We start from the raw sequence: 25456 nt of genomic DNA, 5'->3' as shown, positions 1-25456 counted from the left end.
GTTCCAGGATTGCCTCCAAATTCTCTGTGCCGTGCCTCTCTCCTTGTACTTGGCAGACTGAGGCAGCAGCTACTTGATGGTCAGTGCACCCTTTTCTGATCCAGAGGTGGGATCAAGCATTGTTCACACTCAGACAAACTTAATTCTAGAGCAGACTGTCCCAGATTAGGTCTCCTTTTTGTAGTAAGACTTAAAAGTACTCCCCAGGATCAAAATATTACCCAAACTCAAGTAGAGGTGGGCTGTTTGTTTTACACCCAGGCCGCTCCTTAAATTTACTTTTTTCAGAATAACTCTGGTTGTGCCTTCACTTTGCTGACACATAGGCGGAGAGCACTGAAGGGAACAACGATTTATAGATCTATTGTGATAACACACATATACCACATGAAAATAACCTTTTGTTATTATCCAGACGTACATCAAATCATTTCGATATCAAGACCTGCCGGGGGAACTGTACAATGTTTTGCAGTCGAACCTACCAGCATCCAATGGCATCATGCATATTGTTAACACCCTAAGGAAAAAAACCAGCACTGACAATCTCAGAAACCCACAGGTATGCAGATATTCATATTTCTTCTGTTTTATGGGACAGCAGGATAAAAACTTAAAAAAAATCTGTTTACATCATTAAACTTCCGAACCAGTGATGCTTTTTTTAAAGGTAAAAGGCTATTTATTTTCTTTTCAGCTCCTGTTAGGCACTATTATGTCAGCATGCCCTTACAAGTAGCTGATAGCACTGCATAAGCCAGATACAGACCTCGCAGTGATACTTTTACAGCGCTTGAATGAGTAGAGAGTTCAGCTTTCATGAGTAAGATCTGTCCCTTAATAGCAAATGAGCCCTTTTTTCAGTTGTATCTCACAGAATATGTATCTTACAGGATAAATATTGAAAAAGCATTTTTCACATAAAAATCAAATGAAGATTTTCCTTAATCAGTCTGCACTGCATTTTGAAATTGTAATGAAAAAGTTGTCTTTGCATTAGCAATATATAAAATGAGGACAAACAATCATTAGAGTTTTGCATTTTGAAGTCTTGAATTTAAGACACTGGGCAGGGGTTTCAGGTTCAAGTTCTGCTAAGCACTTTTGCCTGTTAGCTGGGAGACGTTTTTGCTATAGCTACTACATTGCTATGCCTGAGCATTTTTATATTTTATGTTTATATTTTATATATGCAGGAAGCAGGCCCTGTTACCTCCTACCTCCTTGCAAAAAAATTGCTCATAGAATAACACAAGCTCTTGGATTTGGTAGGATTTTGGTAGTAGTTTGTATTTACTTTACATCATTGTAATTGATGTATAAAACCAGTCGTACTGGGTAATATTATGGTTGTATTTTATGTGTTTAAAAAGCAGCCGTAATGTTGTGTTGAGTGTTAGTACCTCCTCAGCTGAAGTGCCCTGAGGTTGGTGTATCAATTGTACAAGTTCTGTGTGTTCATACGGATTTGATTGTGCCCATCGCTGATGTTTAAGTCTGCTGTCACTTAAGGTGTTCTCAGTCTTATTCCCTGCACGGTGATGTTTTCCAAAAAGGAGTCTCTGTGGGCCAGAGGGGAAGCTGGACCTCTGTGTTTGCGTGCTCAGGTACCTGCAGGGAAGGATTTGCAGCTACTCTGGGGTGGCAGAACAGTGAGAGCGCTGCCTGCAGAGCTTGTCTTTCTCTGGGCTCCTTCAGGCATTTCCTTCCCTTGTGATGTTGGCTTTGCAATAAAGGCTAGTGATCGCATGAGCCATTTTTGGCATCAAATCCCTTTGTACCCATGTCCCTTGGAAATCACATTCTGTGCCTCTGTGTGTTCTGCGGAAAGAACTTTCTGCAAAAACCTATGCAGTTTCCTGCAAATAAAGGTCAGACAAGTCCCTTCACAAGTTTTGATACTTGAAGGGACGTTCCTCCTTTTACCTTTGTCTTCATGGGCAATGTGGCAAAAAGGAAGACATCTATTTCCTCTGTGTTTTCAGGAATATGCATACGTATTGTATTTTGTCAGCATCGGCGCTCATTTGCAGGTGGCAGAGTGAACTCTCGTCCTCAAAGCACAGGGAGGCTTAAGATGACAGAGCAGCTCTGCTGCCTATCAGCCCAGAACTGGTTGGTATATTGCTGGAAGTGGTGTGTCTCTGGTTTTAATGATAACGAGCAATTGCATCTTCATTTAATTTAATCTGCAGATGGGAGTAGGAAAATAAGTGCGTGATACCTTGGAAAATCTGGTTTGTTGTGCATGGGAAGGAGTTTGTGCCTAAGTTCCTTTTTGTATTTTCTTGCAGAAAACCATTGGCGAGATCCTTGCATCAATGGAGATCTTCAGTAGATTTGAAACTATACTGGAGGTAAGCATGTTTGTGTCTGCCCCAGGAAGGTGTGGCATTGCTGCTGTTGGTAAGCCTGCTGCTGCTTTTGTGGGAAATTTTGAATAACATTTAAATACATCTCAGTGGTTTGGCTTTCTTTCTGGATGCTTTTTTTCTGTGTCATTTCTTCTTTTGTGTATTTTATGTAAGCAAACGGAATGGAAACGATCGGAGTTGTCACATCTATAGGGGATCTGGCACAAGCAGCAAGCATACATGCCTCTTTCCCATCGGCTTCCCTGCCTCTCCTTCCTCTCTCCCTTGGAGAGTTTGTTCTCCAAAGCATGTTTAGTTCTTGATCACTGTCAGGACAAAGAGTGAAGGTTTCATGACTGCCCATGCCAGGCTAGATTGTAGCTACCTGGTTTTGGGGTATAGATCTCTAAAGAAAAGCAGTCCTCAGCTTATAAACCCTTGAGGCTGCTGATTTAGTTAGTATTTTCACTAGGGACAGGATGATTTTCCTTTTACCTCCATCAGAGTCATCTGGATCTGCTGTAGCATTGCTCACAACAATCATGGCCTGCCTGTTTTCAGCTCTGTGGCTGTTAGTTGTTTACAAAATTCACTAAACACGATTGTGATTATAGACTTGATTCTCTTTTTCTGCTCTTCAGGCAAAAAGATACAGTTTTAGTCTCTGCATGTGTACTTGTGTGTTTAAAGCGCGCAGGGAGCATGAGCTCAGTACTCCCTTGTTCACACCAGCGGCTTCATTGTCCAAGCTATGTTTTTGTGGCATTTATGCCTCTGTTATATTACATACCTATCTTGGTGTCCAGATGCCCCTTGTATGCGTTTGCTTTTCAATAGCTCTGCCTCTAGTGGGTTGCTTAGAGTTTCCTCTCCCTTCCTGGTAGACCGCCCTCACTAACTCATGCTAGATCCACCATGAAATCTTTTATTGTTTTTGCAGAACTGCGGCCTGCCTGCAATACTGGACGGACCAGGCCCCTATACTGTATTTGTACCCAGCAACGATGGCGTGGACAAGCTGAGAGATGGAAGGCTCATTTATCTTTTCACAGAGGTGAGACCTCATAGTACTTAAAGACATCCTGAGCTGCGTTGCACTAGGCTTGGGCAAAGTATCTGATCATTTTTCTTCCTGGAGATGGCTAAATCATGTCTCTATTTCTGTAAGACTTTGGGAGAGAAGTGAATGCTAATGGAATCTGCAATGAGAAATATGGTTAGGCAGATTGCTTAAATCTGATGTTTGGCTTGCTTTCCTCACCCTTGCTTTGGGTAGCGAAAAATGAAGGAACTTATTCATCAAGTGAATTCACTGCTCCAGTACATTGGCATTGTCAGTCTTTGGTTAAAAGAATATGTAGTTGCCTCCTCTGACTCCTGAGCATTGAAAGGGTATCCAATTTTTGTGTTGTCTTCTTTCCTTAGGGCATAAATAAGCTTCAGGAACTTGTGAAACATCATATCTACGCTTCAGCAGCGGTAAGGCAGGCAGCTCTAATTGCAGATAATTAGGGTCCTTTGGGCCGGTATGTGTTGTTTGGCATAGAGATCGGAGTGTCGATTACTTCAGCTGCTACTTCTTGGACTTTCCCTGGAGGAGCAGAGATGTGATTCAGGATCTGATGACGCAAAATGTTTACCATGGAAGCGGCTGGCAAAAGGACAGCTTGTGCTCTTCCATCACAGAACTCTGAGTTTCCTGGGGGTGATGGTGCTCCTTAGTTGTGTCGCCTTTACAATGAAAATATTGTCCATCAGAGTTTGCTGCAGGCAAATGATCTCTTGTTATCACTTTAATTTGTTAAACTTTTAACTAGGAATGTACCTTAATTATGAACTGTCCAGCCTACAGTTTCCCTAAAACACTAACAGCAGCAACACAAAAGTTACAGCCAAGGGAAGAATTGGTCCAAACTCCTTGCTCCTTTTCCTCTCCCCTTGGGCTCCACCAGTGGCTAAAGTCAGAGATGGGGAACTGGTGCAAGCGAGCCTGTGGTCTGAGCTGGTACTGCCAATTGTTGCACCAACATCACTGTGTACCATAATGGCAGGATAAATAAAATCAATACAGTGCATCAACAAGACATTTTACCTTATACAATAAACAAGAGAAATGTTTAAAATTAGACAGAAAACCTGCGGAGGAAGTGAATACTCAAGCATTATGGTACAATGTCACGTCCTTCATTAGGAAATATCAATATTATTCCCATTCTTTACTGAGAAGCGAATGTCAGTCCTTGTGATTTTCCTAATTCCAATGGAGAAAACAAGCAGCAATTTGACAAAACAGCAAAACGTAGTTTTGCTTGCAGGTGATGAATGACAACGTGGTAACAAACTGAACTACTTTTTAATAACCTGTTAGACACAAAAGTAACAATTATCTTGCTTCTCAGAACTTCTCACTTCTCAAATCATTAAGTAATCATTAAGTAATCGTTACAGTAGCTGCAGTTTACATTTTCTTCTGCCTTTAGAAATAAGCTTATTTATAAAGTCAAAATATGTTCTCTACTATGCTGCTGGCTGAGCTTGCGTTGTTTATTGAATATGTCCTGGAAAACCCCCTTATTAGGCTGACCCTACTTCCAGCTGCATTAGTAAGAGATGCTATTGGGGAGACTTGATGTCAGCTGTGTTGGACTGTTATTTGCACAGGGAATGAAACCCAAGGTTGCTGCCACCAGCACTGCTGTGCCTGCAGTACTGCAAACAATTCACACAAAGTCCTGGATTTCCCTCTGACCCATTGTTTGTGTTTAAGGCATTTCATGAAATGTAAATGTTAAAGTCAAGTCCCCTGTAGAAGGTTTTCTAAGTGGCAGGAATCATGGAAGGATTCTGAAGCTGTACTGAAATGACCCTGCTTTTTCATGGTACTGTCCCCTTGTGTTTTTATTTCAGGTGACTGTAGAGAAACTGATAACGATGCCCCACATTGTTACTATGGCTAACCAGATACTTACCATCAACATCAGTGCTGATGTAAGTATGAATCAAAACCCTTTTGGGCAAACACTCCTGTGCTAGGAGAAATTCTGGATGTGGTTCTGAACAAAGTGGTTTCAGCCCATCTCTGCTTCCTCCTCTGCTTAAAAAACTAGACTTAGATGAGGACATTGAATTATTTTGCTTATTATCCAACCTGTGACTCCACTAAGAGGCTTGACTATTTGTGTGTTTGCACTTGATGTTTTGTACCATCTGTTTCCTGCGTTGGAAGTTATGTAGTTGATACAGTCTAATGGGCTAAAATGCAGATAAACTATTTGTGTTTCTGCATCAGGGGAGAATTCTGATGGATGAATCAGGGATCCCCTTAAACATACGGGACATTGTGGCATCAAATGGTATTATCCATACCTTGGATGGCATCTTCATCCCTCCTTCAATAATTCCCATTTTGCCTCACAGATGCAATGAAGAGCAACATAAAATTGTGACGGTAAGTCAGCTTCTCCCCTTCTCACACTGGTGGTTGCTGTAGACCCCACACCTGGAGGGACAAAAGCAGGATGTGTAAATAGCAATTGGGAAATGCGTTCTCTCAGAGAGGTCCCCTGATGTGAACTTAGGCAATATCAGCACTGTCCATGTTTCTTCTGCTAGCGCTTGGCACTGCTTTGCTGGCAATCAGCAAATGTTCCTTGTAGTCTGTTGCTCTTTCCTTGCACCCATCCTACCTTTGATTCAGAAGTACATTTGCCTTTTCATAAGGCCTTACATGATCTTCTTCACATCATAGCTGCTAACTCAGGTGGCAATGCTTTGTTCCCATCACTATCAGCATTGGTGTCCTGTAGCCTGGACAGGAAGCAGTTATTCAGTAGCAGGAGCTACACGTGTTGTGTGATGTTCTCACGTGAACAGTTTTGTATACCTTATTTTAGGCGCTTGCTCCCCAATTTGATCATTGGTAGGTTACTGAAGAAAGAAGATGAGGCTCTGAGTAGGCAAGAGGCACCTGATTTGAAGAGACACAGTTAATCCCAAGTGGCAAGTGGGTCCACATAACTTGCTGTTTTACTGGGGCCTGCTGCATGCATGCCCAAAGTGTTTTCCAGCATAGCTGTGTGTCTAGTGGCTGATATACTCACAGAGTGGAGACAGACTCCATCTTGCACTCAGGTGCAAGCATCTCCTCAGACAAAGGAGTCATTTTATTTAAGTGATAAACTTACCCCATTTCAGAGTGTGGAAGCTCCCTCCTAGGAACGTTTCTGATACGTGTTGTGATGTATACTGGGAGCAGTAGCTCTGTAGTGTTCTTGGCATGGCTAATGGCCTCCTTTGAGAACATAAGGTTTTCCTCTCTTGTTTTCTTAACAGGGCTCTTGTGTGGATTGTGAGGCCCTCAACAACAGCGTTTGCCCACCTGGCAGCAGAGAAATGGTAAATATTTGTGGTTATTTCCAGTAGTTTCTTCTTTGCATGATGACATGCCAACACACTGATAGACAGTTTCTAACCCAAGCCACTTTTAAATAAATAGAGAGCAGGAAAGGCAACCAGAAGAGAGGATTGAAAGAGGATACAAACTCCCCGCATATCTATGGTCTGTGATCCCAGACTGTCACCCATTAACTGCTCTGTGCTATTTCTTATTCTGAAGTCAGTTTGCTGAATCAGTGGAGGGAGCTGTGAGACAGTCTGGGCTAAATGAAATTGTAGACTTCTAGCACTTCTGCTTTGCCTCAGGCAGAGCTTTCCTCTTGCATGCCGACTCTGCCAGCTCCTCCACACTGCCAGAACCAAGCCTGATCCCACTAGTACCATCCAGTGCTACCACTGCCTATATCATGGACAGAGAATCACAACAAGCTTTCTGCATTGCAGAGGGTGAGAAACAATTTGTTCTTGGCCTACGCTCCAGGTTGATTCAGAGATGAGCAGAACTAGCTGAAGGTGGAGTAAGGAGGAGGAGGCTGGGTGCTGGTGTTTGAGTTATCCCACGCTGAGTTTAGCAGAACAGCAAGTTCCAGGAAATCCCCATGTGAAGGCCAGGCTCAAGATGTTGTTTGTGAAAGCCGGAGAGGTGATCACCACTGTTAACTGTTGGGTGTCTTCTGAGAGATCTGACATCCAGCAGAACTTGCTGATGCTGTCACAGCATGAATGTCTGAAGTATAGCTCTGCAAAATCACTAGTCGCAGTGAAATTTCCTCTCTGATTGAGGCAGGTGAAGCCAGAATCATCCAGAAGCCAGAAGAAATGCAATTTGTCTTAAGTAGTACAAGAGTTGGAAAACACTACATACAACTACATGCAACACCCTTTATAAAGTATTTTTAAAACAATTTTTCTGTATAAGCATGTGACAAAGTATGATAGATCAGAATCCAAATGTTTGCTGGCATGTTTTTAGATTGGGCAGCCTAATGCGATTATCCTGGTTTTTTTAAGAGCATCACCTCTGCCACCAGCCCACACATTCAGCAGCATTTGATGTCAATAAGATTTTAAAATCAAAATTGTTGAATTAGAGTGAAGAACTCCAAGGACTTGCTTTGTATTCCTCATTATTGATATATGTTGCATTGTTGCCGGTAATGCATATGATGCCCTATGTATTTCTTTCCTTAAAGGTGTCAACATAGGATCACTGTGAGCTTCTGCAAAAGAAGACAATGAGACATTAAAAGGAAAAGGAAAAATTGGCAAGAGTTTCCTTTTGCCTTACTTGCCTGAGCCGTTAAATTTTCCTTGAAAATTGGCTCTGTTATTTTTTTTTTCAATTATCAGACATTTGATAATATTTTAATATGTAACTTCACACATCAAACCCTTGCTGTTTGTAGTATATAATTAACGAATTCGTCATGCTTCCATTTTCCTTCTACGTGCTGATTTCTTTTTTGCTTTTTGATTAGGATGCTCTGATGTATACACAACGTTACTAGAAAATCAGTAGTTCCATTGTCAGTTTTGTATTTTACCATTGTATTAAACAGTTGCTACTGAAATTTTTGTAGTCATTTGCACATTAGTTGCACATAGGTAATTTTACTTGTTGCTTCTTAATGTTGCAACAGATTTAGAAACTCAGTACTGATAGATAGTTGGCACGTCCTTGGAACAAATACAACTGTTCGTGTGTTTCAAGCACTGAATGTACTAGATCTTTGGATGTATATTGTCACTCTCATCCTTGCATTTCAGGTTCATTTATTGGACTTTGAAAATTACCTTTTAACAAAGTTTTCAGAACATTGCCTTGCTCAGCTAAAATTAGTTCTGCTGATTTTGCCAATGATTAAACTTAAAGCAGTAATAACTTTTAATGCTAATTTCTCTCCTATGATCAAAAGTCAGTAGAGCATTCACTTTGCATTAACTGACACGTCTCTACTGCAAGTTTGGGTTTTGGTTAAGCAAACACCTGCAACTGAGGGTTCAATTGAGAGGTTCAATTGTGGGGATACAATGGCCTATTTTTGGTTTTGTCACTAAGTTTGTTTTCAAAGGCAACTGAGCTTGCTTTCTCTTTCAATCTGTTTGTCTTCTTGCAGAAAAATAGAAGCGAGGAGTAAGTGTGTGTGTACGATAATGATCCTTTTTTCTGTGAGATATCCATTAAATGACTCTTGTTATGAGTGAGCAGTTACAAATCTTATTTAGTATTCCTCACGTAACAGAGCAATTTGATGTGCAAGTGATCCAGGCATGGATAAATTTTATAGTAATGAAACAAAAAACTTCTGTTATACCTGTGTTGCTCATTTTTTTCTGAAGCTTTAAGTTTTGATTTGTAAAGAGGGGAGATATTTTTATTAAGAAGACAAAAAAAGGTAACTTTGAATGTAGTGGGTTTCACAGACAGTGGAGACAGTGCATTTGCGTACTTTTGAAGTAACAGCTGTCGTGAAGCTAAGCATCAAGGCTGTGACGTGAATTGCTCTGCTTTTTTGCACTTGGCCAATTGTTTGGATGATTAAAGACTGTCCAGTTAGAGAGAAAATGTATTAAAATATTAAATATAGGTGTAAAAGGATAGCTGCACCAAATTTTAAACCCTTCGGTTTTTAAAGGCTGTAAATTAAATAGTATTTTAGCCAGTGAAATGTTTTTGTGCCAGTGATTTTAGCCAGTGAAATGAATTTGACTTTGAATAAATCCACGAGAGCTGCGCTCAGCTATGCCTTCTCTGAATGGGCCATCTTAGCCCGAATAGCTTTTGATGTAGTGTATTGTTTATAGTGTGAAAATGTGATCGTATCATGGAGTAGGGTGTTCCTGGAGAAGCCTCAGATCTGAGAACTTCGTCTTACAGTACGGTGGAGTTTGAGCCTGCTGTAAACTGTGTGGCTTTTAATGTGTACGTGCTTACATTAAATATGTGAATAATTCACTGAATGCTGGGATGCCGCTAGGATACTTAAACTTAAGCACAGAGGGTGAGTAATTTTGCCCTGTGAGGGTCAAGGCGCTTCTGCAGATTAGTTGTGTCAAGGAGGTAGCATGCGGAGTTTCCGGTGGAGTAATTTACTACCCAGAGCTCTTCCAATAGCAAATAGTGGTTGGTATCGTTGGGATGCAAGTAACGCTTTTTTGTTTTCTATTGTAATAAACCTATTAGAATTTACAGTAATACCTAGAATAAATGCATTGCTGAGGTAGAGAAATCAAGCTCTTAATCTGAAAGTGAATGTATCAACAAAATTAGGTAAACCTTGTTTAGGGTTGTGCAATTTTGCTGCTTTGTTAATCTGTAATGTATTAACTTTGCTCATATAAGAGAAAATGCATGAAGTATACGAGATTTTGTTAATATAGACATATTTATAATTAAGACTTTCCTGAGTTTTGTGGGAATGATTTAGAAAACTGCTCCTTCTGTTAAGAGACAGTATTTACATACTGCAGGGAAATCTGTGGTGGTAAATCTGTTTTGGAAATCCCACTTTCTAAGTATCTAGTAATGGATCTAGGACTACACGTCTAGGATACCAGTTTGCTATGATATTATTACAGGATAAAGAATAGTCTTACTCTCACTAAATATTAGAGGCTGTGTAAGGAGTGCAAGAAGCCGGAAAGGTGTTTGTTCTAATATAGAAACAGTCTGTTTTATGGGGAAATCTAAAGCTAGGTGGAAGTGTGAAGATGAAGATTGAGCTGCATCGAAAGAAGCGTGGCCAGCAGGTTGAGGGAGGTGATTCTCCCCTCTACTATGCTCTCATGAGACACCACCTGGAGTACTGCACCCAGCTGTGGGGCCCCCAACATAAGAAGGACATGGACCTGCTGGAGTGAGTCCAGAGGAGAGCCATGAAGATGACCAGAGGGCTGGAGCACCTCTCCTATGAAGACAGGCTGAGAGAGTTGGGTTTGTTCAGCCTAGAGAAGAGAAGGCTCCAGGGAAACCTTACAGTGGCCTTACAGTGCTTAAAGGGGGCCTACAGGAAAGCTGGGGAGGGACTCTTTATCAAGGAGTGTAGTGATAGGATGACAGGTAGCAGTTTTAAACTGAAAGAGAGGAGATTTAGATGAGATACTAGGAAGACATTTTTCACTATGAGGGTGGTGAGGCGGTGGAACAGGTTGCCCAGAGAAGTTGTGCATGCCCCATCCCTGGAAGTGTTCAAGGCCAGGCTGGATGGGGCTTTGAGCAGCCTGGTCTAGTGGGAGGTGTCCCTGGCCATGGCAGTGGGGTTGGATCTGGATGATCTTTAAGGTCCCTTCCAACCCAAACCATTCTGTGATCTATGGTGCTCAATTCTGCCCCTGTCTTACTCCATGATAGGTCACTGAGCATTGTTCCGTAATTATTTGCAGTCCTTTCCCCTCTCTCTCGCTCTCTCTGTCTCACCTCCCTCCCTCTTTTTCCTTTCCTCCCTCACACTCTGATTCTCTCTTACTACCGCTCTGCCCCACTCTCCCTCCCTCCTGCCTTTCCCCCCATCTCCTTCCTCTTTCCTCCCCTCTTTCTTACCTTCTATTTCTCCCCCCTGCCTTTTCTCCCCCTTGTCTCTTCCCCTCCTCCCCAACTCTCCCTATCCTCTCCCCCTGCTCTCACTCTCTCCCTTATCATAGACACTATTACCAGAACAAAAGGGCAGCACCTTGGCTCAGACTTCGGGACTGCTGGAAGTGAGAGGAAGCCACCGTGTGCCTTCTTTCATGATAGGCATGCCATAACGCTATCTTGCTCACCTTGGCTCCTCTGTGAACTTCCTCAGCTCAGAGATAGGCATAGTTGCTCTCTGCAGCAAAAAGAGCGGAGGGGAAGGTTACAGTGCTGATGACTTGTTTTGTTTGTACAGGAACCAATGCTCTTCCCAAAAGAATGTGTCTACACCCATGATCCACAAGGCCTGAATGTCCGGAAGAAGGGGTGCGCCAGGTACTGCAATCAAACCATCACGGTGAGTGTGATGGCAGACCGCACTCCCTTTGAAAGGAGCTCAGTGTTGCTCTTCCTCGTTCATCAAGAGCTCTGACTCCTTGAGCTGAGAGAGGGCTGGATGGGAGCAAAAGAAAAGCTGTCCCGTGCAAAGGGCTGTCCCCAGGACTGTCACATGAACTGGCTACCCACTTTCTCTTTGGCAAACACAGAGAGAACACAGGGTACCAATCTGCTGCAAATTTTAGAAAACAGCTCAGTTAAGCCTGAACACAATAAATAAATAAAATAAAGCACACTACTTGCCACCAGCCAAGCTGGAGGAATTCATGAAACAAATAGTGCAGTGGTAGCTGTGGCACGTTTTCTCTGAGAGTTGCCCTGGTTTTAGCATTTCTCCCAACGGAAGCTGAGCACAGGGAAAGTGCTGTAAGCTGTGAAGTGATTGCATCCTGTTTATGAGACATTGTCAGATGGTTCGGGCAAGTCGCCCTTAGCGAGTTTGTGGACCTCATGTTTGTCTGCAGCTCCTGAGCTCTCACAGTGACAACTATATGGAATGATTTGTGGCTGTCTCATTAAATACTGCTGATTGTTTGTCTTATTGTTGTTCTTCCATTGGTCAGTCGTCATAAGGCCTGCGATCCAGGACTGCTACGTCCCTCCAAAGGAACGCAGTCCTCGCAAGGATAAAGTAGGAGTGAGTGGGTCAGCATTATTAAAGAAATAAAAGCTCATAGAAAACATAGACCCTATTTGTTGAAGTCAGAGAGAGAGCAGAAAATAGTAATTTATTTTGAGAAGAATAGGCTGTGACCAGAAAGAGGGGTATTGTTGAAAAATAATTTTAAGTGCATGAGCTTCTAGAAGCGCAGATGCCAAATGAGGCAGTCTGTTTCAGTCCATGGCAGAGAGGAGGACCAGGATCTCAGCATTATGGGGGCAGGATGACTCCAGGCAATTCTTGTTAAGCCACGTCATACCTTACCAATTTTGCTTTTGTTTCAGAAACCTGGATGCTGCAAAGGATTCTTTGGTCCAGACTGCATGCCATGCCCAGGGGGATTTTCCAGTCCATGCTATGGCCGGGGAAATGTAAGTATTAAAGATCTTGCTGTGTTGCGATGAGACAGTGTGGTTAGAGAGTGTAGTTGTAGGTGAGTGCAATTCAGAATTTGTGCTCCAGGCTAGGCTCACAGCGGCGGCAGCAGAAGATCCAGGGAGAATGACATGTATTCAGTGGGTTTTCTGTCTTGAGCTCTAACATGAATCATGTCATGGCAGCTGGGGACAGCTCTGGCTATGGGGGATTTTGTATTACTACCGCCACTCTTCAAAGTCCTATTTTTTTACTGCAAGTATCAAAGTGCCTTTGATAGATATCAACACCTTGGCATTGCCTTGGTTCCCTGAGCTTCAGTCACTTTGGTTTTCTTTTTGTTTTCCTTCCAGTGCAGCGATGGCATACAAGGGAATGGCAACTGTCACTGCTTTGAAGGTTTCAAAGGAATAGCCTGCCACATCTGTTCAAACCCAAACAAGCACGGCGAGAACTGTGATGAAGGTTGGTAATTCTCATAGAGAGACTAGAGGAAAATGTAGGGCAAGGATATAGTACAGGTTCCATCACAGAGGAAGTGGTGGAATTGTCATCATGGGTGTCCTTTCAAACAACAGTGGAGAAAAGTGCAGGGGGCTGGACTAGGTGACCTTTAAAGGTCCCTTCCAACCCAACACATTCTATGATTCTATGAAAACATGGCTGATATGACAGTGGTGATGGGGGTCTTGGAAACATCAGACAAATTTAGGTGTGGGGCTTTGATTTAGATCTCTCCTGCAAGGAAAGGAAAGACAGTTGACAAGGACCTTGAGCTTGATAGCTTAAATTTGAGCCTGTCCTTACAGCCTATAAAAAACACGGACCCATGCAGTCACAGGATCTGTTCCCTTGACAGGTTTTGGTTTATGGTGGATGTCTCTCAGCAGACATCCCTCTGTCAAGAACAAATGGGATGATCCTTTGGTGTCACAAGAGGTTGTGAAGGAAAGTTGGGAATCTACAAAATGCTGTCACTGTGGTGGATTCTGGACTTTTTGTAGTTACTGATCTTACACACGTACTTGACAGATTGTGGCTGTGTCCATGGTGTCTGTGACAACAGGCCTGGCAGCGGTGGTGTGTGTCAGTCCTGGTCCTGTAAGGAAGGCTATAGCGGGAAATTCTGTGACAAGACATCCAAGAACTGTGGCCCGGGCGGGCTGTCCCAGTACTGCCACCAGCACGCTGTCTGCAGCCTCAATGACACGGCAAGGTCAGTCTTTCTCGCATACACATTCAGGTGGGCACAGTGTCATTGTACAGGCACGCAGCGCTGTGAGGCTGCCAGCCCTGTAATTGCGTGTATATGTCTGCCTACTTGCTGCACAGGATTGTTTGAGTAATGCATCCAACCTGCTAGAAATCTCAGTCAGGTTCTCGCATGAGAGGCTCAAACTGCCTTTTTGCTCTCTGATGGCTTTCAGGAGCTGCTCTATCTGTGTCCCTTTTGTGCTTATAATTTTAAGGTGCATCTGCATGGATGGATATGAGGGTGACGGCTTTTCCTGCCAGCCCATCGACCTGTGCAGTCAGCCAGGACGAGGAGGCTGTTCACAGAATGTAAGTGGGGTCAGACTGTCGAAGCATGGAGAAGCAACTCCTGTCAATCAGAGCAGGGATCCAGGACTCCTGGGACTGTGACACATTTTGTGTGCTGACTTTCCCTGTCCGTAAAATGGGGTGGAATAACAGGTACCTTGACTAGTCATCATAAGGATGTCTGTCATTTGGGTTGGTGCCAAAATGCAACACCCCAGGGAGAGTTTGGCTGGTTTGCATGAGGTATTTTGGCAGCTACAGAGATTAGCTGTACAGATAATTTTTGGTTTGTATTGATTTTCCCCTCAAGCTCTTCTAATGTGTGTTAGTTTCTCTGTTGCTGTGTTGAGGCTGTAGCTTATCTGTGAGCTCCAACTCCTAGTTCTAGTAACCATCAGCACTACATTATTATCCCTTCAAAGCTACATTATTATCCTTAGTAAAGAACCGTGGTGCTTTATGATGGAAATTACTGCCAAATGGTCAGACCTTATCATAATTTAGACCCCTGAGTGAGAGGAACCCATTGGGCTGCGTAGAAGAAAATAGGATGGCACTGGGTACAAAGTAGGTCTTTCCTGAGAGACATCTGCCTCTGCCTTCCATCACTGATTCCATCCCGCATGTCCAGCCAGGAGGCTGTGCTCCTACTCTTCAGGGAATATTTCTGTAATGGAAAAGCTTTACAGAAGCGTGGAGAATGCCCTGGGAGTTCTGAGCCGCCCTAGACACAAGTGTCTGCCTCTCTGAAAACAGTAAATGTTTCCAGAATCGCTTTATTATGAAGTTGTCTAGGACTTTTCTGGAAGAGATGCCTCCACCCCCTACCCCCAGCGCTGGAATCAGTTGGTCATTCACAAACTCTCCACGGTCTGATGAAGGAGATTTGTTGTTGTATTTGCACCACACTCCCTCCCTTCTTCTGCCGAGTGTAATTCTTTTTCTCTCCCTTCTTCTGCAGGCCCTGTGCACCAGTACAGGCCCCGGCACCGCCACCTGCCAGTGCAACACAGGCTGGACCGGGGACGGGAAGGTCTGCGTGGCTGTAGACAACTGCATGCTGGAGAGCAGAGGGAACTGTCACATCAATGCTGACTGCGTTTATATCGGCCCTGGCCAGGTATCATCAATGCTAAACAGTCTAATGGTGGACTTAACATTTCCTAAGCTGCTCTGAGGTGGCCTGGGATTGCCAGAGGTAGAAACTGGGCTGAGCAGCAGCAAAGCCTGCTGGTCTGCTCCCAGAAACACCGGCTGCAGCTAAAACTGCAGTGTGCTTGCATGAGGTGAGATGCACTGATGGGTTTGAGGCTGCTGCTCTACTCTGCAACTTTTATGAAGCAAAGGGAAGAGACTACGCTCCATAATACAGCTCAGTATAAGGCATCAATTGCTGTGTCCCCCTCGTTCCCAGATCACAGTATTTTCTCTAAGCAATGATAAAATATATAGAAAAGCATGTGCAGCTCTTCAGATAGTCCATGGAGGGAGCTGGGCGGGCAGTTGGGCATCTTGAGAGAGGAGGAAGGCACGCAGGAGAGGTGGCTTCTCAGGGTGCTGCGTCTCATGGTGCTTCTCCCCACTGAGCCAGGGGAGCACTGGACAATGTGCTGAGAAAAGGTGACAAATCTTTAGGAAATTTTAGTGAGGAGAGATGTGCAAGTGCTCTCTCAGCTATCTTGAAAGCAGGAAGCTTTGAAATTAAGCCCTCTTTCTCCCATCCACTAAGTCTGTGACATTCCCTCAAAAGCTGGAAATAAAGATGGAAACCATCATCTTCAAGTGACTCTCCCACAGCCAAGCAGTGCAAGGGATCAATGTGCTTAAGTAAGCAGGCAGTTCCTGCTAAGGAAATAGCTCCACGTTTCCAGCTCTTGAGGGACCAGGAAGAAAACTTGTGAAAATAAATTAAGAATAGTTTTGCTGCTTTAGGCCTTTTTCAGGTAGCAAATGAGGATACTCTGAAAGGTCTATAAAATTGAAATGTCTCTTTCTTCCAGAGCAAGTGTGTCTGCAAGAGGGGTTATGCTGGCGATGGCCACAACTGTGATGCAATCAACCCATGCCTCATGGACAACGGTGGCTGCCATGACCTGGTGAGTAGCTAAAGTGCTGTCCCAAGGCTGACATGGCAGTGGAGGTTCCTCTGCTCCTTGGCAGAGGTTTTGCAGCCACAGCATCGAGATAATTGCAAGGATTTACATTACATCGTCTTATTGGCATGCCACTGAGGTGTTGTAAAGCTTTGGTCTCTGATTTACCCAGGCAGATCCTCTGATTTTTGTGAGTTCACCCAACCAGAGCCATCACCTAGGCTTTGCTGCATGAGGTATAAATTCAGTGCCACCGTAAAGGCAACAGGAGGAAGGTGCTTGTGTGTGCTCCTTTAGCCCAGACTGTAGGAGGCCAAAATTCAGTTCCTAGATAGGTGTAGCACTGTGTTTGCTCTCTAATTTCTCCTTTCCTTGTATTTGCAGGCTAAGTGTGTACCCCTTGGAGGAGGAGAGAGATCCTGTGCTTGCCCTCAAGGCTTCATGGGGGATGGCATGACATGCTATGGGGACATTCTAAAAGTGAGTAAAAAGTAAACGTCTGAGGTCGTCTTGAGACCGGAGAGAAGTGGCTCTGCTCTTACTTTCCTTTTCTCTGTTACCTGAGTTGACTCCTTCTCCCAGCACCAACCTGACAGCAGAGCACATGTGTCTGTCAGCCCAGGGCCACATAGACAGAACTGGTGCCAGGGCCGATGTGTTCATGAAACCATTGGCAGTAATTTCTAAGCTGCTTCACCCCATCTGTCCTCTGCAATAAGTCATCTTTTTGTTGTTTGGAAAATTTTTCAGATCAGAGCTGCTAGGCCCATTTTTTGTCACTAGAAATATCAAATGCCATTGTGGATTCGGTCCCTGTCCCTTGTAAACACGAGCAACTGCAGATGAGCTGAAAAGAGTTTGTTTATTTGGGAGTATATTTTTTTAAATGGATGGAATGTAGTTTTAGGAGTGGCCATCCCTCCCCATGACACACAGTGCCTGTAGTGGTTGTGAGGTGAGAGAGGAATGTCTAAGGCGTTATTGCCAGATTTGATACTGCAGAGGGCTCCTTTCCTGCCCCCTGGGTCTCCCAGCCCTGCGACCCCAGTGCTCAGCAGGGGTAACCCTCCTGTTGTTTCTCTTTGGAAGGAGCTGGACCAGAATTCCCACTTCGCAGGCTTCTACGAGTGGCTTCAGGTAAGAACAGCCATGGGATGCCCACGTGCTTAAGTTTGGTAGAAGTGAAATCTCTGTGAACACTGCTGTTAGAGAAAGAGCAGCTCTGTTTATCTTCCGTTAGAGGAAAACAAAACAACAGCAAAGGAGAAGTCGTCACAGAGAAGGCATGTAGAAAAGCTCTGGAGTCTGTGATAGAGTGAGGCTTGTGAGTGTGTTTTGGGGGCCTTATTTTTAACAGCGGAGGAAGCTGGGGCTGTGTTACACTAAATTTTCGTGGTTGTATCATCTGTAACTGCTGGCCATCATAAAATAACACAGAAAGGAAAGAAAAAGGGGTAGCATTATAATAGCTGTTTTTCAGAAGAGCATGCTTTGAGAAGTTAGACTGTATATTTGTTCTTGTTACTTCTTCCCTGTCTCCGGTGTGGCAATAGCAGAGAGGCAGACTGCAGTAAGTCTGTGGAAGCATCTAATTGAGCTTTAGCTTATCTGTCCTGCTTCATGTATTGCTTTTGCCAGGAATAATCTTGTTGCCTCCCCCAAAACTGGTGTTGAGGGTTCAGAAAGGATTTAGGGATATAATTGAATGGGTTTGAAGATTAATTGAAGTACAAAAGTAGGGCTTAAAGCAGCAGGTTTTCCCCTGGCAAACAGGTGTCACTTTTTTTGGCTAAACCATCTGTGGCATTCATTGACTGTCAACAGCACTTACCTGTCATGCGAGGAGACCCTGCTGTGCTGCTGGAGTGTATGTGGGATGACTGTTGATTATATTTTGTAGTGTAGATGTGGCACTGGCATGTCTTATTTGTTCATTTTTGTGCTTTGGAAAACAGAAATCTCTCTTCAGCATCCCAGCAGGAACCAATGTCACCGTCCTGGTGCCATCGGAGGCCGCGATCAAAAACTTGAGCGAGACTGAGAAAGATTTCTGGTTGACCCCCTACATGCTGCCATTTTTAGTCAGGTACAAGGAGACTCCTGCCTTTGCTTTATATTGCCAAACAGAAACAAATTCATGAGCTGGATTTCTGCTTGTACAAGACCAATAAAGAGTTATCTTGAGATAAATACATAAACAATACCTAGCAGGCAAAGAATTTAGTAGGCATTTAAAACATAACAGACCACAGGCTATGGGAAGTGGGTTTATTTTTCATGTATTTGCAGAGATTTTCCTTGTCATGTTGATGCAGATGGCATCAGGACAAGTAATTCCCTCCACCTTTCTCGCCACGTTTACCTACTTCATGTGACAGCCGTCAGTGTTGGGTGGTATGGTCTCATCTCCCTGTTATTACAAACAGTGCCCTAATATTTTCTTTACCTGCCTTTCTTCCCTTCAGGGCCCACTTTCTGGAAGGCGTCTTCACTGAGGAAAAGCTCAAAACATACGACAGGCCAGAATTACCCACCCTCAACCCACCGACCAGATGGCAGATAAGCACCAGGAGTGGCGTAAGGGTTTCTTACATAATGCATGTCTACCAGGGCCAAATTCAGCTGCTCAAGAGCTGCTCTATCCCATGGGGAGCCTGGATGGGATGTCCTCAAACTCAGACATCTTTCAAAAATTGTACCCAGATCTATCATGTGCAACCTTGAACGAACAATATCTTTATTTTGAACTTCTTTGGCAATTTCTAATCCTTTTGCTTCTCCCTCTCATACTTTTTCAGGTATTAACCATCCAGAACGCGAGTATTGTTGTCAGTGACATCCCTGCCAGCAATGGCATTATTCATGTCCTCAGTAAGGTACGTCGGTACGTGCGATACTGGGAAATGCTGCAGATGTAGCAGCGGGTTTGTGTTGCAGCACCTGTGATGGGCCCAAGGAGGAATACGTGTCTGGACAGTTAGGAAGACATACAATAGCAAAAATACATTTGGTTATCACAAGGTCCTGACAGATGTTTCCTGTGGAGCAGTGTTTAATGTTTAAAATATTTGTCTCCAGGACAAGCCAGAGGGCAGTTCCTCTTCTCTTGGCTGACAGAAGAGTTAAGGCTATTGCAGAATTGTGTAAAACGAGGCCATTTCTAATTGCCTTTCTTGCAAGCAGGGCAGTCTAGTGTGATTTCCCGCACAGGCCCTTGCCCAGCCTTGCTAATGAACTCACTTTTTGCACAGGTTTTGTTTCCACCTTCAGGAGATATCCCATTGAGTCCTCCAGGTCTGCAAAAGCAACTCGAGACAGTTGCCTCATTCAGCACATTCAAGGAGTTGCTAGAGGTAAGCAGTTGAGGTTAGCACTACTGTTGTTGTCAACTGTCTTTTGAGCAAATGCCCACCTTATCCTGTACGGGTCGACTGAAATTTGGACGGCCTGGTGAGAAAAGGGAGACCACCTGTTCCCTGCCGTTCATGAGGGATCTTCTAGGAAAACTCTTTTGAGCAGCCAAAGAGTTATACACTTACAGTTAGATCTCTATATCATTGGTATATTATTACAGTGGAAGATGACTTGTCTAGCATAGGTGCTGTTATGCTTGTAGAGGGCAGAGAAACCTAGAGGAGAAGGAAGGTTTGAGGATAACCGAGAAGCTGCATTTATGTCAGCCCAGGAGAAGGAACAAGCAATTAGATATGTGTGACTGAGTAGAAGTTGCATATCCCATTTTCAAGCATTTCTTCTAGCACTCTTGCCTTTGTAATTGTTTTCATGTGTGGTTTGTTCTTTAATGAGTACAAGTGTAATTGCTAATGTTACTGTATTGACACTTTTTAGCAATACCAGCTCATTGGAAAAATCGAGTCCTCTGAAAAATATACGATTTTTGTTCCTGGAAATAATTCCATTGAGGAGTACTGCGTTGCTGCCAATGTGACACAGTTGGTAAGCTCACTGCTTGCTTGCAGTTTGGATACGTATTGCAGTAAGTGCAGGGTCGTGTACACTGTCAGATGATAAACTTGAGTTCAGTGGTTTTGAGCATGGAGAGGAGAAGCATATCTGATGCTAAAAGCTTGGAGAAACGTGCCAGAGAGAAATGAGAGGGTTTCCTGGGATGCTGCAGTCGGATCTGAAAAGAATATTTGGACTTCAGATGTAAATTTCTGAGTAGATTTGAATGTGGATAGACAGCACAACATGTTCCCCTTTCTGACTGGCTGTGGCATATCTGTGGCAATTTTGTATCTTTTGAAAGGTTCCAAAAAACATTTGTGGCTTCGTCCAGTAACAGAGTCATCAGGTGTGATCAGTCATCTGTGATAGGGAGTTACTAGGCTCTATGGGTTTAGTTAGCTGTTACAGATTGCTTAGGAACTCTTCTCATGCCATACCTCTGACTGAATTGTAGTCTAGGAAGTCAAAAGCGTCCTAACATTTGGGCTTTTTGTGGATTTAGGACAAGGAGACAGTGCAGTACCATGTTGTACTGGGAGAGAAGCTCTTGCCCATGGACTTGAGAAGTGGAATCCATAAGAACAGCATGTTAGGACTCTCCTACTGGCTAATGTTTTATCAAAACAGCACCCAGGTAAGGAAGACTGTCCTGCCATTTGAGGACCTGGCTAGACCTATCACTTTCTAAGGCTGGTGTCTGGATACAGCCTTAAGGTTTGCCTACAGTTTGTCAACAGCTGTCAAGCAATCCATGCAAAAGAAGTTGAAGGTTATTGTCTCAGCCATTTCTTTCTCCTTTGCAGAAGTTTGTCAATAATATTCCTTTGGATGGAAGATTTCTTGAGACAAAGAATGGCATGTTGATCGGCGTTTCACAGGTCCTCCAGATACAGAAGAACCGTTGCACTGCCAATACCACCACGATACAAAAGGTAATGATGATTACCAAGGAGCTGACCACCATTTCACAGGGTTTCTCCATCTGCTGAACCAAACTGATGAATATCAGACAACCTACCTTGTCTCTTCCATGTGGATGAGACAATAGCTTGTGGTCTGACCCCACATGAGCCTCTTGTGAATTGGGGCATGATGGAGACTTGGCACCTCCTAGCCTCAGACTCTGTACTTCTAATGCAGCAGATCGGCAACTCTTGTGCAGATCACATTCAGTTCACTTGCTGGGGTTCTCTCACAGTGCCAGCTGTGGGGCAGGCTGATGCAGGGACTCCCAGATGCTCAGATGTGGACGGAGAATCCAGCCCAATTCTTGCATGGCATGACCACAAGCTCCTCTAGGAAATGCTATGGTCTGTCTGGGAGTCATGGCCAATGTCCAGCCCGCATGTATCATGTGGCTCTTGGCCATCTGAAGATTGCAGGGTCAGACTGAGGTATGCCTGCCTTGTTACAGATAAGAAAAAAGGTATTTGCAGCCTTGCGTGAAGGAACTCCAGGCCTACAGAAAGCCCTGCCCCAGCTCAGAGACTCAGGAAAGGTGTAACAGGATCTCTTCTGGTTTGTTTTGTGGTACGGTCTCTGGAGTGCAGAAGTAAGACCTTGTGTACACCACTGGAGTGCAGGAATAAGACCTCGTGTGAAGACTTTGGTAGCAGCCAGTACCTGAGGGTCATGCATCATGATTTTTCTTCTTTTGGTGTTTTGAGCCACGGAGCACACATCTTTGTCGTTGTCCCAGCCAGCAGCCTGTACAGCACCATTTGTAATTCAAGATTAGTGTCTTGGTGTGACGTGGGTGGAGGGCACACATGTGACTTGTCCTGTTCTCTGTGCCCTAGTCAAGATGCGGCAAGTGTGAGAAGGGGATCAAGTGTCCACCTGGATCAGTTCTTGTGGTGAGTCTTTGATTCACGTGACATCTCACAGACTGTTTGCAGATAGTGCTTTGATGTCCTTTTATTGCTCTGTAGATGTCATCTCGATACCTCAAAAAATGTGCCCTTGAGTCCTCTGTGGCTCATTCATTAGCAGGGTTTGTAAGAGAAAGTGGAAGCCAAGGGAGTCTTACGCAGGAAAAACACAAACGTGAACCATGAGGCTCCTTACAGAGCTGGCACAGGCTTTGCCTGAATTTCAGGAGCCCTTGAGAGCATGCAGCGTGGGGAGTTTCCCCCCTTAGCAGGGAAGAAGAGATGTCTTTTTTTCATCTTTTACTATTCTGACATCATCGTCAAGGAGAGCCAGTTTAGGAGTGCATTAGTCATTTCCCAGTCTGGACCATTGATTCGTTCACACAGATGGGCTGGTTGTGCCTGCAGCTTGTTTATGCGTGAGTGACAAACGTTTCCAGAGAGGAAAACAATTAAACATTTCATCTCCATGCTGGCTATGAATTGCCTAGCAGCCACATCTGGCTTCTTAGGCTTCATTACTTTACTCTATGCCAAAAATTTTCCCATTACTTTTTCTCAGTATTCACACTGTCATGTATATAATGGATTTGGCAGGTAACAAAATAAACTGTGTGGTGGCCTCACATCTAGAGATGCCTCATTGGTCTTCAGCTCTGGATAGTCCAAATTTTTAGGGCTGTTCCTGTAGGGTAAAAAGCATTATTCCTCTGTTAGGCAAGAACACTGCCATATGTACCAAAATGTACAATGTTTGTCTAAATATTGTAATATCTTCTATCTGTATCTATGTTAATTATATCTGCAGGAAGTGCCAGGAAGCAAGAATCTCGCTCGCTGTGAATTACGCTCTGGGGATACAGAAATACTTGGCTGCCATTTCACCTGTGCAAAAGTTTCTCTGGTAAGAAAAACATTTGCCTCAGATTCATTTTGACAAGAGCAAGACAAGTATTAGAAATACAGCCATGGAAATACAGCCTGTGCTGAAGTCCTGGCTGCATTTTTGCCATTGCGTCGCTGAAACTGGGCTTGTCTGGGAGTCGGTCTCCATCCTGGAGATAGAGGGCACTGGAGAAAAAACAAACCTGCGGAAATGTCTGCACAGTGATGGATTGTGGCCTGCCGCTTTGGTATTGTTGCTTTGGGTTTTGTCCTGCAGAGGAAGAGGAGGAGTTGAATGTTTGTAGTCTGGTTTCCTAAGGAAATGAGACATGAATGATGGCATTTCACTTGTGCGTGTGCCTTCCCGAATAACTGATGACTAATTGGAGACAAAGCAAAGTGAGGAGCAGAAGGTCTTGCAGCTATTATGGACCCTACCACGTTCACAAAACGTGAAAATGTGTGGCTGGGAGAAAACACTTGAAGAGGAAATGGTAAAAGAAAGTGTGTATTTGAGCTCTTACAGGTATTGAAGCACCTCCATGGTAAGTTTAGTGGGAATGGGAGATTGAGGAGAAGGGAGAGAGGGAGTTGGACATACAGTACTCACATGCAGAGCTTCAGTCAGCACTTGTCTCTCACTGAACACTTCTGCATCCCTTCGTTAGACAAGGTTTCTCTTCATTTGGTCCCATCATGGTTTCCTCTCTCGGTGGGTAGATGCAGAAAGAAGAGTGCGGTTAAATGAGGCTTCTGAACCAAATCACCTTTGGCAGAGCCTCTCTTGCTGGTGGGACATGGTAAGGACACAGGCAGGAGATAGACTTGATGGGCACAGGACTGAACATTTGCGTTACTCACCAAGTGGCCAGTGTTGCTCAATGGCATTGCAGACCTTTACATGAAGCTCTGGGCAACAGAACACCCCATTTTAGAGGGTTCACCCCATCCAACCTGTGCACATCTGGCCTTTTCCTGCGTCGTCAGAAATTATGGATATCACATAGAATAGAGCAGCTTTCACAATAAAGCTGTACCTTGTCTGTGCTTCACAAGACGGCTCACCCCAACTTGTTCTTGTTCGTTCTCCAGAGATCCGTCTGCTGCCCCGGCTACTACGGACACATGTGCGAGATGTGCCCAGGGAAGCCAGGCCAGTGGTGCTCCGGGAACGGGGAATGCCAGGATGGTATTGAGGGCAGTGGAGAGTGCCGATGCCTGGAGGGTTTCCATGGTACTGCCTGTGAAATGTGTGAAGTGGGCCGATATGGAGCTGACTGCAAATCAGGTGACACTGATGGCTATTGCAGCTTGTCTCTACCATCCTGCTTGCAAAGGGAGAAAAGTGGCCACCTCTCAGCTCTCGGAAGGGGTGGTGGGAGGGAGGAAGTGTCCCAAGACCTCTGAGACAGGCGAACAGCTGATGGGCCACTGAGAGAGGGAAGCTTGTGAGCGCTTGTGGTCAGCTAGAGGAGTAGCCCCATTTTTTCATCCTCAAACCAAGGCACGACTGACTGTGTTATGCTGCTCATACTGCTGCCACCCAAACTACAGAAAGTAGAGGCGAGTGGTCTGTTCCTGGGCTTTTTGGCCTAATAGCGAGGGAACAAGAGCTGATACTCCTGTGGCATTTTCTTTATGTCAGTTCGATGCATTGGATTAGGAACAGAGCAGCCAGCGAAATGGCAGCAAGACTCTGCTTATGAGACCTGGTTGGTTTGACAGTGATGAGCGTTTATATTTCCCCTGCAGAATGTGCCTGTGACAATGGCATATGTAACGATGGACTGCAAGGGGATGGGAGCTGCGAGTGTTTCCCAGGATGGAAGGGCCCTACCTGCCAAGAAAGTACGTGAGTGTGAAGGGGTTCATGGTGTAATTTGGAAGAGAAACCTGTGTTAGCTGAGCAAGGTGACCGCAGTTGCACGTGCTTTGCATCCCCCCCGAAAGCTTATCAGCCTCTGCTAGCTCATTCTTGCCCACAAGCTGAATTTGTGGTGTGACTTCCCAGCAGTACATGACTCCCGGAGTTATTTTGGTGAAATTCATGTAGGGAAAAGCATATCACCTGCTTCTGTCCCCACTGAGATTTGAGGCACCTCAAGAAGAGCCCGTCACCCTGGGAGAGAGGTAAAAGCTCCCAGCCAGACTGGGATGACCATGACTCCTGTTACTTGCCTAAGAAGGCGGCAGGACTTGGTTTGAAACCTCCAGAGGGTCCCGGTGTGTCTGCTGAGTTGCTTTTTCTGCACACAGATTGATTTAGGTGAGCTCAGGCCATGGTCTGCAGTTCTCAA

The 25456-nt window shown here is 44.4% G+C and overlaps 1 protein-coding gene and 1 long non-coding RNA gene across 5 annotated transcripts in view; one reads left to right on the top strand and one right to left on the bottom strand.

Annotated features, from left to right (window-relative positions):
* STAB1 (stabilin 1) overlaps positions 1 to 25456 on the top strand; it is a 62162-nt gene that overhangs the window by 18285 nt on the left and 18421 nt on the right. For all 4 annotated transcript variants that reach the window (XM_063348560.1, XM_063348561.1, XM_063348562.1 and 1 more), the window contains 27 exons: positions 416 to 562; positions 2295 to 2357; positions 3295 to 3408; positions 3780 to 3833; positions 5262 to 5342; positions 5644 to 5802; positions 6687 to 6749; positions 11621 to 11722; positions 12709 to 12795; positions 13153 to 13264; positions 13832 to 14015; positions 14269 to 14362; positions 15303 to 15461; positions 16342 to 16437; positions 16819 to 16914; positions 17524 to 17571; positions 18390 to 18520; positions 18900 to 19011; positions 19233 to 19310; positions 19686 to 19787; positions 20284 to 20391; positions 20906 to 21037; positions 21207 to 21335; positions 22203 to 22259; positions 23083 to 23178; positions 24252 to 24447; positions 24912 to 25007. In XM_063348560.1, coding sequence (XP_063204630.1) covers positions 416 to 562; positions 2295 to 2357; positions 3295 to 3408; positions 3780 to 3833; positions 5262 to 5342; positions 5644 to 5802; positions 6687 to 6749; positions 11621 to 11722; positions 12709 to 12795; positions 13153 to 13264; positions 13832 to 14015; positions 14269 to 14362; positions 15303 to 15461; positions 16342 to 16437; positions 16819 to 16914; positions 17524 to 17571; positions 18390 to 18520; positions 18900 to 19011; positions 19233 to 19310; positions 19686 to 19787; positions 20284 to 20391; positions 20906 to 21037; positions 21207 to 21335; positions 22203 to 22259; positions 23083 to 23178; positions 24252 to 24447; positions 24912 to 25007 — 2896 coding nt within the window. The remainder of the gene's footprint in view (positions 1 to 415; positions 563 to 2294; positions 2358 to 3294; positions 3409 to 3779; positions 3834 to 5261; positions 5343 to 5643; positions 5803 to 6686; positions 6750 to 11620; positions 11723 to 12708; positions 12796 to 13152; positions 13265 to 13831; positions 14016 to 14268; positions 14363 to 15302; positions 15462 to 16341; positions 16438 to 16818; positions 16915 to 17523; positions 17572 to 18389; positions 18521 to 18899; positions 19012 to 19232; positions 19311 to 19685; positions 19788 to 20283; positions 20392 to 20905; positions 21038 to 21206; positions 21336 to 22202; positions 22260 to 23082; positions 23179 to 24251; positions 24448 to 24911; positions 25008 to 25456) is intronic.
* On the bottom strand, positions 22269 to 24128 carry LOC134521732 (uncharacterized). Its single transcript, XR_010072855.1, has 3 exons — positions 24021 to 24128; positions 23770 to 23867; positions 22269 to 22959 (listed from the first exon to the last, which is right to left on the bottom strand). It is a non-coding gene; the product is annotated as an uncharacterized LOC134521732 (long non-coding RNA).

Source organism: Chroicocephalus ridibundus, chromosome 10 (genome assembly GCF_963924245.1).
Source record: "Chroicocephalus ridibundus chromosome 10, bChrRid1.1, whole genome shotgun sequence".
Lineage (NCBI taxonomy): Eukaryota > Metazoa > Chordata > Aves > Charadriiformes > Laridae > Chroicocephalus > Chroicocephalus ridibundus.
Note: the sequence above shows the minus strand (reverse complement) of the source record. Positions and strands in the feature narration are given on the sequence as shown.